This window comes from Monodelphis domestica, chromosome 3 (assembly GCF_027887165.1).
Source record: "Monodelphis domestica isolate mMonDom1 chromosome 3, mMonDom1.pri, whole genome shotgun sequence".
NCBI classification, from domain to species: Eukaryota; Metazoa; Chordata; class Mammalia; order Didelphimorphia; family Didelphidae; genus Monodelphis; species Monodelphis domestica.
The window spans coordinates 7,586,804-7,600,660 of NC_077229.1; the positions used below are offsets into that span (position 1 = coordinate 7,586,804).

Genomic DNA, 13,857 nt, shown 5'->3' on the forward strand with positions numbered 1-13,857 from the left:
AAATGAAATGTGCTTTCAGGATCTTTGACCCAGATTTCCAAGATGTAGAATTTCTCTTGTCTGAACTATTCAGTCCCCATGATCATTGCCAATTCATTGAGAAGACCAGGTCAGAAAACGACCTGACAGAGGAGCAAAGGGAAGGCCTTGATTTTGCAAATCCCACAAGCATGACCTACTTAAGGAAATGTAGGGAAGACTTGCTCCAAGCTATTAAGCCCTGTTGCTTGAAGCCTAATCCATGGGCAAGATTTGATAAACTCATGCAAAATAAAAGGGAACATCCAGCTTCATTTATAGATCGTCTCTCTTAAGTGGCTGAATCAATTATGGGTTTAGAAGCAAATAGTGAGGAATCTACTAATCATGTGAGAAGACAGTTTTTGAAGGTATGCACACCTCACTTAAAGAACTTTTTAAGACATTATTTCCCAAAGTATAATACTGTGAGTCTGATTGAATTATGTGAAACCACCAGTTACCTTCATGACAGTCATTCAAAACAAAGTAAACAAATGCAAGATTTAAAAGAAAAATTAGAGGTAACAGAGAAAAATCTAAGAGACAAGGAGATTGAGGAAATCAAGAAACTAAACACTATTAGGACTTACACAAATCCTATTTATAAACCAAAAACAGTACTGAGAGAAACTAAATAATGCTTTTTCTGCCAAAAGAAAGGACACCTGATTAAAGACTGTTTTCTGAAAAAGAAACATGAAGTAAACAACAAAACCACATAAGCTAGATACAGAAAGCAAAATTCCACTTGCTGTTCTCATTGTAAGCTAAAATCCACACAACAGGCAACTGATTTAGTGCAAATGCAACAGGCTATTACATCAAGAGCTAAACCTAAATATTCAGACATGGTTAGGAGAGAATTATGAAGCCAGGTCTATAATGTATGTAGTTTGGTACATGGAGATAGAAGTGATAGTGTAAAAGAGGCTGTTGTTAAACTCAGGAGGAAACATAGAAGAAATGGTGAAAATTCAATACAAGAAAGTGAATCTGTGAGTGATAGTAAATTCAATAAATCAAGAGACAGGCAGAGACAAGTAAGAGAAGTAGATGCAGAAGTTAAGGAAATCATGTCTCAAATAGAAACAGAGATAAGAGACTCAGAGAAAGGCTGTATAGTAACCACATAGGAAAAAAGTCCAAATCAAGTCAAAACATTCTTAGAGAACTTTTTTCAGTGCAGAGTGGACACAGGGATTAAATTGTGTAAAAGAAAAAGACAAGGTCACAAAAAACTCAAGTAAGAGTTAGTGAAAGACACAGAGAAACAAAATTTCAATTCCCTACAGGTTACTGTTACTAAAGTAAATACTTTGAAATCATTCACAGAATTGCCTGACATCCCACCAAACTCAGTTAATTCTTCAAATAGATCTATGGCACAGATACCCTTAGAAAAAACATCTACTCTGAATCCTGAAGCTAAAACTTTCCCTCCAACAATGATTGATTTAGATAATAAAAAATTTACTGAAAATGAAGCTGACATTACATTTGAAAATAATAATCCTATTCATTCAAAGTAATGGAAGTGACATGACAGTTGAGTTTGAAAAGAGGGATGGAAAAGAGGGAAGTCTTAGTAACTGAAAGAACAACCAAGGATTCAAATGGCATACTTGAAGCCAACATTGTAAGTGGCAGAGGGGAATCTGGCCAAATAAACTTATGTGAGATAAGCAACAGCTATAATTCCAATGTAGTAGAGGATATAGTACAATCAGCCTCATATGAAGACTTTATAGGAAATAATTTAAATCAAAAACAGTTAACTGATCCAAACATACAGCTGGCAGAGGATTGCAAAGAAATGAACAGTGACTCAGTAGCAATAAACACCTTAGCTACACAGCCAGAAACATATGTATGTAGTATTGTGGGAAAGAATGAAGGCACACATCCTAATGATGCAGGGGAACATGCAGATGTACTACACTTATTCCCAGAAGAAAATAACAACATAGAAGGAGAGATTCCTATCTCTTCACAATCAAATGAGAAGGGAAATGAACAAAACCTTCTAGCTGATAATAGAGTAGAATCTATAAATATTAATAACAGCATTGAATATCTGTGAGATGAAACTAACCCTATACCATCAAGTTTACCAACTCAAAACAAAAATCTAAAGCTTATCAATGAGAAACAACCAGAAACTGATTTGGGAAACATAAAAGCTGATGACATAGGCTTAGATCAACACACAAAGCCAGAGTTTTGTGACACAAGTTTTCATGACACTGAACAAAATCCAATGAATAACATAAGGATTGCTGATTTCATTGAGTGAGATTCAGATACAGAGTCAGAATAAATATCAGAAGGGGTAATAATAATGGATAAAGATGATTTCGAACAGATGCCTTATCAATTTTATAAGCTTTACGAAGAGGTAGACGAAGAATGGGATGTGTGGGACACTAGTGAGAAAACTGAATACCTGAAACCAGTATAATCAAAGTCTTACCAAAATTATGATGATGAGATGTTCTTTGGGCACAGAACAAGTTGTATACCATTAGAAGAACTGTATGCAAGATTAGGGGTTGATAATGAAGATGATTTCATAGAGAAGTTGAATTACATGGCTTGTACAGATACAGATTTTGAATGGGAAGGAGGATATCAAGGAACATATTAAAGAACTGGAGGAGGAGAGATAGATATACAACTTCACATCTATTCTTTAACTTCAAGAACATGACAAATACCATTCATGCAGTAAGAGTGAAACCAAGATAAGTTGACATTCCATAGGGTAACATATTACACAAGACTTTATGAGAATGAAGATTAGTCTTAGGTAGAAAAGAAAATATTACAGCAAAAGAACTAAGTAATTCAACAACAACAAGAACACTTCTAAGCTTGTAGCAGACAACTCCATCTTCATAATTATGACAGACACAAACACCTAGAATGCTATGGAAGCATAGATTCACAATGGATGAATGTTATCAAAGACTTTAACATCAAGTTATAAATGAGAATTTTAACAGGTTATCCATATCTCTCAACCTTCAACCTAAAACAATCTCTACCAGGGGAAGGAAGAAAGGGAGAGTATACCATGAAGATATTACCTCATAGTTTCAGATACCTCACAAGAAACAACAATTTGATCATGTCATCAATTAAGATACATACAAATGACATTTGATAAAAAGAAAAAAAGCCCTAGTCATGAGCAGAAACACGAGTAGTCCTAGAAAAAATCTCTAACAGTCCTTGTGAATGAAAGCCTATGGAAAATAAAGGAAAGCACACAAGACTACAGTATCATCAGAAATTACAGACGAGAGTATGGCACATGTTAAAATAATAACAGGAAAGCACCCCTGAAGCAAATAGAACAGTTCCAAAAAGAAATACAGCCAGTAACACAGACAAAAGGAAAATATACATTTAAAAGTTTAGCAGCCATAGAAAAGTCTCTACATATTTTATACAATGTCTCGAAATACATTACAAGTCTATCTCCAAAACATAACTATACATACAATAAATCTCTTTGTGAAAAATTCAAACATCAAAAAGATAAGAAAAAACTTCAAATTCATATTCTTAACAAAATTCTAAGAACCTATGTACTATATTATACTATTATGCTTACACACACTCATGAAGATGAACATAAGTAAAGCTTACTTATATGCATGAAGATGAACACATGTAATGCTTACTTCCACGTATGAAGAATAACTGTTGATTTCTGACAAGCATTCATGAAGAACTCATATCTTACTTCCATGCACAATGAAAATTTAAATCTTACATACATGCACCTGTAAAAACCTTACACACATGCATGTTCCTGATTGTTCCAGTTTGCTCCTGAATTGAAGAACACAGGACTACAGTCAAGAGTGACAGCAGACAAGAGTGATATGCTGATCGGATGACGAAGGACATAGAGTTTCTACAATCAACATCAAAGGATATGGAAGGCCTTTGAAAGTTTGGACTTGTGATCATGAGGTTATGTAAGAATGTGTCATACATGTTAACATCACATATATATATACACATACATATGCTGCATAGAAATATAATGTAGGAAGATATCTCATGGAATGGGTAAGTATACAACTAATGCATAGTTGCAAAACACAAAATTGACACTGATATATAGATTTCTGTGGAAAATTCAAACGGACAAAGATATTTCTTTGAGTTTGCACAGAAATCAAGAATAATGCATATGGATATACATATGTAAATACTAATGTACTAACAAACTAACTATATTAGAATAATTTATTAATGTTCTAATGATTAACTATAGGGACAGATTAGAGAATTTGTTCAAAGTCTTAGGGAAGTAGGGACAGACATTAAACTATTTAAGTATAGAAGTTTGATTACATTATAATTGTAAGTTAGTAATTGTTAGTAATAGAAATTATACTTAGTTGAATTTATAGACATTAGGAGATAAGACAATTACATATTCAAAATGCTATTGAAATGGTTTTAAATTGTTACATGTTGTTATTGTGTCAAAACCATGTTTATGTAAATCCCTATTACCTAAACAATTTTCCTATACCCAAACTTAGCATAGAACTAGATAGACAGAATAGATAAGGTAAGATTAGGATTTGTTATTTTTTGGGGGAGGGGGTAAAAGGAATATTTGATATAATACAGGGTTAAGAATTAAATAGTTAGAAATATCCAAAAGGTATCATTAAAAAATGCAGGGTGCATGCATGCAAAGGACAGAAGCTGGATATGGATCATCTGTCAGTCAAATGAAGATTCCATTTGGAATGTGACTGGGAAATGGTTGGAGGGAAGAACCAACTGCTTGACTGGATTTCAGGGTCTTTGGCTGATGGTGCTTACCCTGAAGAAAGAAGTTGGTTTCATCTCTGGGACTTGGGATAATCAAGTTGGAAGTGACCTGGCTGATTTGAAGGAAGGAGGACAATAATCCTTATATATCTCTCTGTCTGGCTCTGTTTCATAATAGTGACTGAATTGCCATGTCTTTCAATATCCTCCAATCTAATACTCACTGTAGAGAATAAGGATATCCCACCCCACTTACCTCCATCCTCTATCCTTATCCTGTCTTCCTCAAATAAACCCTTTGTTTGACAAAGAAGATTAAGAACTATTTCATTTGAACCTCACATCTCACACTGAGTGACTTGAGGGAGACTGAAGAAGTGGGAAGGGGAGGCTGAAAGGCTTCTGAAGAGGGAGGTACAAAAGGGAGGAGGTTAGGCAAAAAGAAGATAACTATCTGATCCATTAGTTATCTAGTATACCATCAAATATACCCTCACAATATCATCTATTACAATGGGAAGTGCTCTCTGAGCAAGGTATGAGATTCTGTGGAAGAGAGAGATGATCTGAAATTCCTCATCACAAGGATAAGAGCTAATCTGATGAAAATATTTTTTTGAAGAGTGTCTGAGAAGGTAGCATGTACAGTGTATTCTAGGGGGGAAATATTAACAGTGATCAATGAGGAGAAAACAATGAAAAAAGAGTTCTCTAATTAATTTCCTAAAAAGTCTGAAATACTCTTCTCTAAAAGAAAGCATAAAGAGGATTCTATAGATCTAACATAGGATCAGACTCTGATTCTAGCCAAGTTAAGATGAGTAGCCTGATGTTAAATTGAGACTTTGGGGAACAACTAGGTATCATGTGCCAAAACAGTCTTTGTTTTATGATAAATGCCATTTATTACTGGAATATATTCAGTCATTTTACATTTAGTGACATTGAAAGAAAAATAAGTTTGATGAGGAAAAGAAGGGGTGTTCCATCTTTTTAAAATTTAATATTTTGGCATTAAGCTAATTCAAAAGAAAGCTACTAACAGTATAAAGATTGGAATTCTCAGGAGGCAAAATGTCTTTCTTCTAAATAATTAATTGACTGGTCATTTAATGTGGTCAGTTGACACTCTCCAAAATCTAATAGAAAAATGGGTAGGATGAGCTAATATAATAAAAATAATAATCCTACCTAAATTAATTTATTTATTCAGTGCTATACCCATCAAAATATCAAAAAAATGTTTTTATAGAATTAGAAAAAAGTATAACAAAGTTCATCTGCAGGAACAAAAGATCAAGAATATCAAGGTAGGGGGCAGCTGGGTAGCTCAGTGGATTGAGAGTCAGGCCTAGAGATGAGAGGTCCTAGGTTCAAATCTGGCCTCAAATACTTCCCAGCTGCGTGACCCTGGGCAAGTCACTTGACCCCCATTGCCTAGCCCTTACCACTCTTCTGCCTTGGAGCCAATACACAGTATTGACTCCAAGACGGAGGTAAGGGTTTAAAAGAAAAAAGAATATCAAGGCAACTAAAGAAAAAAAAAGTGAATGATGGTGGCCTAGCAGTACTAGATCTTAAACTGTACTTATAAAGAAGTAATCATTAAAATATAGTACTGCAAAGAAGGGTGGATCAACGGAACAGACTAAGGGTAAATGAAGTAAAAGGGGAAAAATTAGTAGTTCTCTCCTCTGGCATAGGTTGTTTGTCTTTATCTCTCCCTCTGACTTCATATATTTTACACTTGGTAATGGATACTCTTCAATTTCACCCCTTCTTGACCCATTCTGTGGAATAGCCCTGGGACATCCAGAGGAAGAACAGTCTAAAAAAGGCTGAGAATGTCCAAGCACAGTGTAATGGTTAAAATTTTTAGCTTCTGGGAGAGGTTATAATATTGTAATTGCTAAAAATGTGGCTACAGGATTTATGTAATATTGAACAATGGCCGCCAAGGAATTTACTTATGAAATTCCTAAAATGAAACACTCAAGTCAGAATGGAGTTTATGGAGATTTAATCACACTGGGAGTAGGGAAAGGAGAGGGAGAGAAGGAGAGAAGAGAAAAGGGAAAGGGGCTACTCAACCTCTGACCAAGGCAGAGGGAGTTTTAGGCCCAAAGGCCCAGGTGGAAAGAATCAGTCCTTAACTCACGTGACCGATTTGAAGGAAAGCTGTCTGCGGGCGTCCTCCCTCTCCAAGCTCCTAACACCAACTCGCCTCTAGCTCTCTCCACAGGAAGTTAGCGAATTCCCGAGGCTGTTCCCTACCTCACTTCCTGTGTCTCACAAATGCCAATGGTTGGCTCTAGCTTGGCTTAGGACAGCCCAGGTGGGTAGTTAGTTACTTCTGATTTGTCATTGACTAGCACATGCCCATGTAGTGTGGGTGTGCACAATTTTTGGATGCTAGACCAAGATGGAGACTTTTTAAAATTCACAACAGGAAGACACAATTCCCCAGATCCTCAATACAATCTAGAAACCTGAAATTTACAAGGACCATTCCACTGTCCTCTACACCCATCCAGAGGCTATTCCACCCCCTGGAATGGTTTTGTCCATCCCCATGGAGACAATATATGGAATATCCTTCAAGGACACCATTGTGTCTTAGGAAGAACATGGCCTGCTATTTCATCTTCATGTCTCTAAGAAAAAGGAATGCTTGAGATGAAACATTCTGGTTTTCTTTTTCTGATTATTTTGATAAAACCTTTTTTTCTGCTGTTTCTTTTTGATACTTTCAGATACTTTCTCCTGCTTTTGTCTTGCTGACAACTGGCCCTTGAATGATCTGTATGATATGAACCTTCTGAAATTTCCTCATTTTAAACTGAGATTTTTTTCCAGGACTGAAAAGTGATATTCTTCTTTCTGCTTTGTTGGCTTAAGGACACAGATAAAGAAACCTCAGGGGACAGCTATGTGGCAGAGTGGATGGAGAGTCAGGCCTAGGGAGGGGATCGTTCCTGGGTTCAAATCTGGCCTCAGACATTTGCTAGCTATGTGACCTAGGAAAGTCACTTCACCTCTACCGCCTAGCCCTTCCTGTTCTACTTTGGAAGCATTACTCAGTATTAATTCTAAGGCAGAAGGCAATGGTTTAAATAAAAAGAAAAGAAAAAAAAGAAAGAAAACCGAAACTGTGCACTCCAAGAGAGTAATTTCTACACTGGAAAGAGGATTTAATTCGTGTTTTCTCTTACCATCCTGCCCATGGTAAAAAGTGCTGCTCCAAAAACTGGACATTTTCAAAAGAGATCTTTGCTCTCTACCCCTGATCTCCCAGACAGATGAGTCATTCCATCTAAGGTCATAAGCAGGAGGGTGCTGAGCCCTGAAAGTCTGCAGTCTACTCCGGGCCATCAACAGCAACAGCATCCCTGCTCAACTCAGTCTGAGTGGCTGCTGGTGTCTCAGAGCAGTTGCTGCTCATTGACAAGGAGCCTAACATCATCCACAGTCTGTGTCCTGGAAGAAAGCTGGCCAGGGTTCAATTCATTCACATAAAGCTGATCAGTGTGTGTATTTATCTAATATTTGTGACCCGACACTAACTTCATGTTCTGATATGTTATTAGTGTCGTGGCTGGTTTCTGTCCACCCTAACCAGCTCCTGTAATGGCTGAATAAAGTCAATGAATGCACTGAAAAGTGTCCATTATGAGGATTCCTGTTACTAGAGATGACCCTGAGGGAGTTGTCTGGCATGAATAGGAAGGCCCAGCTGTGACACACTGGATTCTAATCCACATAAGGATGGTGGCTCAGAATGCTGTTTCCAATAGGTGACTCTTGGTGTTACCCAGTCTGGGTGTTCTCTAGACTATGTTACACTAAGACCTTGACCTTCAATGCATTTCCTGATTTGCAAGAAGAATTTTCTTCCCCATGTCCATCCAATTCAAGTTGCAAGATGTGTCTAAACATGGCCCCCAAACACAGGCATGAACCATATCCCATAGAGACCTCGCCTACTCATTATTGAATACCATATCAGAGTTTTCTAGCACTCATGTGGTGCCAAATAATCCAGCAATCTCAGGGCCTTGTCAGCTTTATGGGGAGTGTCCTGCTATTCAGATTTGGGGGGCATTTGTTTGTATAACACGGAGAATGTCCTTTTAGAAAGGAATTCCACAAAACAATATTCATTAACATATAATAAACATGAGGAATGACTCCCAATAACAGGAAATGTACTGCTCATAGTCTTAAGAAATGTATTCACTGACAAATGTCCTGGGTTCCAGAGCCTGTGGGATCTGTTATTGGTAAATGGGGCCCTGAAGCCATTTTCAATTCTTTAAACAGTTTGGAAAAAAATTAAAAAAAGAATAAGTCTCTCTACAAAACACCTGATCATCAGCCAAAGGCAGTTCAATCACTATATCCAGCCATGAATCAAAACACAACATTGACAGAAGAGAAGGTGGATTTGACTCCAAAGTAATGTAAAGCCACATTATTATTGATTGTGTATTTGTCTTCTGTATCCTGGTAAGAGAATGCCTGTCCTGGATTGCACCTATTTCATATGGATGGCCTTCTGGGTAAGGAACTTCTCATCGAGGCACCTCTGCAGGTCTTCCCAGTCGTCTGGCCAACGGGAAATCATTCATCGCCTCCATATCACTGATCATGAACTGCGTAGGATCCTTTAGAGAAGTCACCATGAGAACCATTTTAGGGAGAGTGAGGCCCAGGTAGGACACTAACTGTGCAGCAGACATCCATTATAAGAGCAGAACATAGGCGGCAGCAGTGGAAGGGATGGAGTTTGGGGTATCAGAATATTAAAGCAATTCAGGACATCAAAGACTTCTGTGGGAGGAATCACAGCTCAGGTGTGTGTCCTCTTCTGGGGAAGCTGAAGGCCCTGCAGGAGGGCGCCGGGCTCCCTGGGAATGGCGGGGGACTCACTGGCCTGAGGAGATCCAGGAAACAAGCTCGGCCCGTCCAGGGGCCCTTTGAGCCTGGGAAGATTCATGCCAACTCCGGGCTCCCCGAGGACTGTGGCCCAGAGAGCCTCCTGTGGCCTCCGCAGTCAGAGAGCTCTGGAGGATTCAGTCCATTTTCTCCTCTTAACCTCATGCTGAACTCAGGACATGGGATCAAAGGTCCCAACCCTCTGACCAAACCCCACTGCCCGTTTGCTGCGTCCTCTGTGCCTTCCAGCCTGGTAATGACTCTGCTAAGGGTCTGTCAGACACCCAGAAAACACCTGCCCCACGTCTGGGGGATCTTGGCTCCTGGAGGGCTGGGGGCCACCTGCAGTATCCTCTGATCACAACTAACGTTTGGATCTTCAGCTCAGAACGAGGGCCCAGAGACGTCTCTGGTCTCCACAATGTTCTCCATGGAGGGAACAACATGGATGAAGTGCAGGAACCCACCAGGCCAGGCAGATCCAGGGGTCACCCGGATCAGATTGCCGCCCTGGCGCTGACTGGCCTTCAGGAACCAGAAGTGCTCTTTGATGCCACCTTCATGCCAGGCTCCTGCCTCACTGGCTCCCCAGCTCCCACCAGGGCCTGCTCTCCTCCCTGGGGCAGCTCTCCTCAGCCAGCCCAGCCCTCTCCCCTGGCGCCCCTCTGCCCATCCTGGTGCCAGCCCCTGCCAGGCTCTTTCCTCCTGGGGCTGGGGAAGCCCAATGCTGTCTGTCACCCCCCATTCTACAGCTCCAACCACTGAGGCCCTCCTGTGGCCAGGGGGGAAGGGCTGTCAGCAGGGCATGTGGGGGAGAAGCTCAGGGCCTGCCCTGGAGGCTGCCTTTGCTATGAGGACAGAACAAGGTGCTGGATGTGCTCAGCAGTTCCTGCCCCGCCCCAGGCCCTCCCCCACTTCTTCTTACTGTCTAATAAGGCCCAAAGGCCTGGCGAAGGCTGACGCACTGCCTGACCTAGGCAGCAGCCCATGGCAGGTCCTCTGGCCTGGAGGATGGAGCTTGGCTGGAGCCCTTCTCAGCAGCCCTTCTAGCCCTGCCCGCCTCACCCAGCCCTTTCCTTGGGCTCAAAACGCTCCTTTTCCCGGCTGTGCCTCATCTGATCTCCCTCAAACTCCTTCCGAAGCCCCCCTGGCAGGCCTGACTGACCCGCCCAATCCTGGGGCCTGGAGGGCAGGAGCAGAGCCTGTGCTGGGCCATCCCTGGAGTGGGGGGGACCCCCGGCCATCCCGGTGAGGGAGGGGTTCACCCGGGGGGATGGATGAAGGAATGGCAGCGCCTGGGCCTGACTGGTAGAACCTGGGGGGCTCATCCTGGCAGGGACTACCAAGGCTGGGAAACCCCAGAACACGGTGGATGGGGGGCAGCCAGGGTTGACCCTAGAGCTTCCCCTGAGCACAAGCAGTGATGGCGCCCCTGGAGGCCTGGCAGAGACACAGCTCTGAGTTCTGCTGGATTCCAGCCTGGCTGGGGGAGGGGCTGCACTCACCTGGGAGGGGGGCCTCGGGGTCCTGGGGGCCATTTCTCTGGCTGCAGGCTCTCTGCTGGGGCCACCCTGGGGTCCTTCAGGGGGTGGCAGCCCCGAGGGGGGGGAAGACTTCCTCCTGGGGGGAAGGAGAGAGGGGGAGTGTTAGAGGGGCTCCCAGGCCCTTCCCTGACCTCCGGGCAGACTCTCCTCCACAGGGGGGCACAGGGAGCCTCAGGCTGGGAAGGGTCCTGGATTGGCCAGGCAACCCCCCCCCCCCCCCCCCCGCGGACATCTTTGGCTTCATTCCATTCACAAACTGCACTGGGTGGATGGAGGGAGACTGCTGGGGGCGGGTTACTGGGGAATGGGGGGAGACGGGCACCAGGTGGGGTGGGGAGAGCGTGCTGGCACTTTTCAGTGCCCGAGATCTGGGTTCCTCCCATGTCATGTGGGCACAGGGAACTCCCCAGACCAGTTGGTTGCTTCTCCCCTGGGCAGGTTCTCAGCTGGACGTCCCCCTAACGGAAAGGGCCGGACCAGTCCCTCCCCCATCCCGTCACTGCACCGCCAGCTGCCTCCAGGCTCCGGGGCTGGCGGCCCCTTCTCTCTCCTCAGGGGGAGGGCGAAGCCCCGCCCGGGCTCCGGGGCCAGATGGAGCAGCCGAGGCCTGAGCTGGGCACTTCCGGGTTAGTCTGGTCCTTTAAAGTGAGGGACACGCAGGGAGACCGAAGCTTAAATAGCTCCTCCCCCGCTACACAAACTCGGGCCCGGGGCTCCGGCCTCGCCTCTCTTTTGCACATGCGCACAAAAAGCACCACCCCCAGTTGAGAATTCGGGAAGTGGTCAGCGAAGGTCTCTTCACCCCCCAGAAGTTGGGGAGGAGAAAGTCTTACCTGACAGGATGGGGAGCTCGGTCCGCGCCTGCGCCCTGAGTCCCCTCCCCCGCACCACTTCCACAGTAAAGGTCCAAGAAGCACAACTGTGATCCCTCCAGAAGCTCAGACTCCTCACAAGATTCCTAGAATGCCTCGGGGTGTCAGGAGAGGCGGGGCCAAGATTTGTGTGACGTCACACACCAGGCATTCTGGGAAATGAAGTTCTGCACAGGGGACGATGACATTCCACAGGCATTCTGGGAAATGGAGTCCTCCTGCCTGGGCTCCTGGGTTTAGAGGCTTGGTGGGGGAGGGGTTATAAAGGAACTAGTCCTCTAGGGGGGCGGCTTGCAGCCTTCTCCCCCCCACCCCCATTTCCCCTTCCCGCCCTGCCAGCTGCTTATTCCTTAGACCAGAAAATGCCTCAAGATGCAGCCTGGCACAGAGCAGGTGCCTAATAAGTGTCTAATTGATTGACTGACTGAATGATCAATCCATAGATCTATGATCTCCAGGGCCTGGGGAAGTGGTGCTAGACTCTCCTCTTCTGATAAAGAAGGAAACTGAGGCAGAGGGCAGCAGCTGACAGTTCAGGCCATAGGCCCGGGCCCAAAGCTCTCCTCCCACAGGTTCCCTCCTCCAGGGATCTTTTTGAATATCCTGCTGCACAGTCTGCTTTGAGGAGACCCAGGGGACCCCCCAAAGGAGGGCCAACACTATCCTCGCAATAGGCACAAGGAAGAAAGACAGAGAAACACAGAGAGAGAGTCCACAGGCTGATAGACCTCAGAAGTCAGCCCCAATGCCGAGATTTACTGAGATTTTATAGGGATCCCCCCAATGTTGGCTCCACTTTCCCATCCTCTGCATCTGACCTCCTTCTGTCCTCCTTCAGCTTTCCCAGCACCTCGGAGTGTCTTCTAACATTTCCCAGAATTTGGGAAGATTCCTGAAGTTCCCACTTCTTAGTCCAGTCAGGTTTTTAGGCCTGTCCAAGGATTGATCAGACTGTAACAATTCAGGCTGAAACACTCTGAAGCATTTTTCTGGTTACAGTATCGCTGAGGACATGAAGTTTATAACTTGTACGTGTCATAGGGATTAGGTCACCCCTAAATGTCTTCCCTCGGGAATATTAAAGGGGGGCTTTTATCCACATTTGAGGAGAATATCAAGGATCTACACTAATATATATATATATGAAGCTGCTCGGGGAGGGGGTTTCTTCTGCTCTTCAAAAGGAGAGATTGATAGCTCCTAGGGGAGGACACTGTATAATTGAAAATCTGCTACCCTAAAAATGAACTACATTTCCCAGGAGCCCTCTGACTTCCTGCTGTTATGTACTTCCTATAGACAGAGAATATTAGTGAGTGGGCAGGCCTCTTGGTCTCTCTCTTTGGTGTGCAGGCAGTGTGGTGATGGTGGTGAGTGGGCATTTTGAAAATGGCTTATCAGCCATGGGCACTTGGTCTTTATTTTGTATATTCTTTGTTCCTTGATTTCTAATGATCATTAACAAACCTCCTAAAATATAATATTTTATTATTGAGATTTAATTTTAATTTTTACCGCATGAAACTTCACTATTTTTCTATAGGAAGCTGCCAATCTAGGATGACTAATACTAATCAACGTATATTGGGGAATAATGCACATTTCACCCCATACACCCTGTACTGTGGTTTCTAGAAAATAAGAGCCTGAGCTGGGGGCTGTGGGGAAGGTGGTCCAGAGCAGAT

At 43.3% G+C, this 13,857-nt stretch overlaps 1 protein-coding gene across 6 annotated transcripts in view; it reads right to left on the reverse strand.

Moving 5' to 3' along the window:
* LOC103104742 (zinc finger protein OZF-like) overlaps positions 1-13,857 on the reverse strand; it is a 59,844-nt gene that overhangs the window by 20,072 nt on the left and 25,915 nt on the right. Inside the window, exons 1-3 of one of the 6 annotated variants that reach the window (XM_056820473.1) lie at positions 12,134-12,306; positions 11,262-11,376; positions 8,034-9,485 (exon numbers count right to left, since the gene is read on the reverse strand). The exons of 2 other annotated variants lie outside the window; for them this stretch is intronic. In XM_056820473.1, coding sequence (XP_056676451.1) covers positions 8,034-8,045 — 12 coding nt within the window. In that variant the 5' untranslated portion in view covers positions 8,046-9,485; positions 11,262-11,376; positions 12,134-12,306. 3 more of the 6 variants (XM_007490657.3, XM_007490656.3, XM_056820474.1) reach the window with 3 other exon arrangements.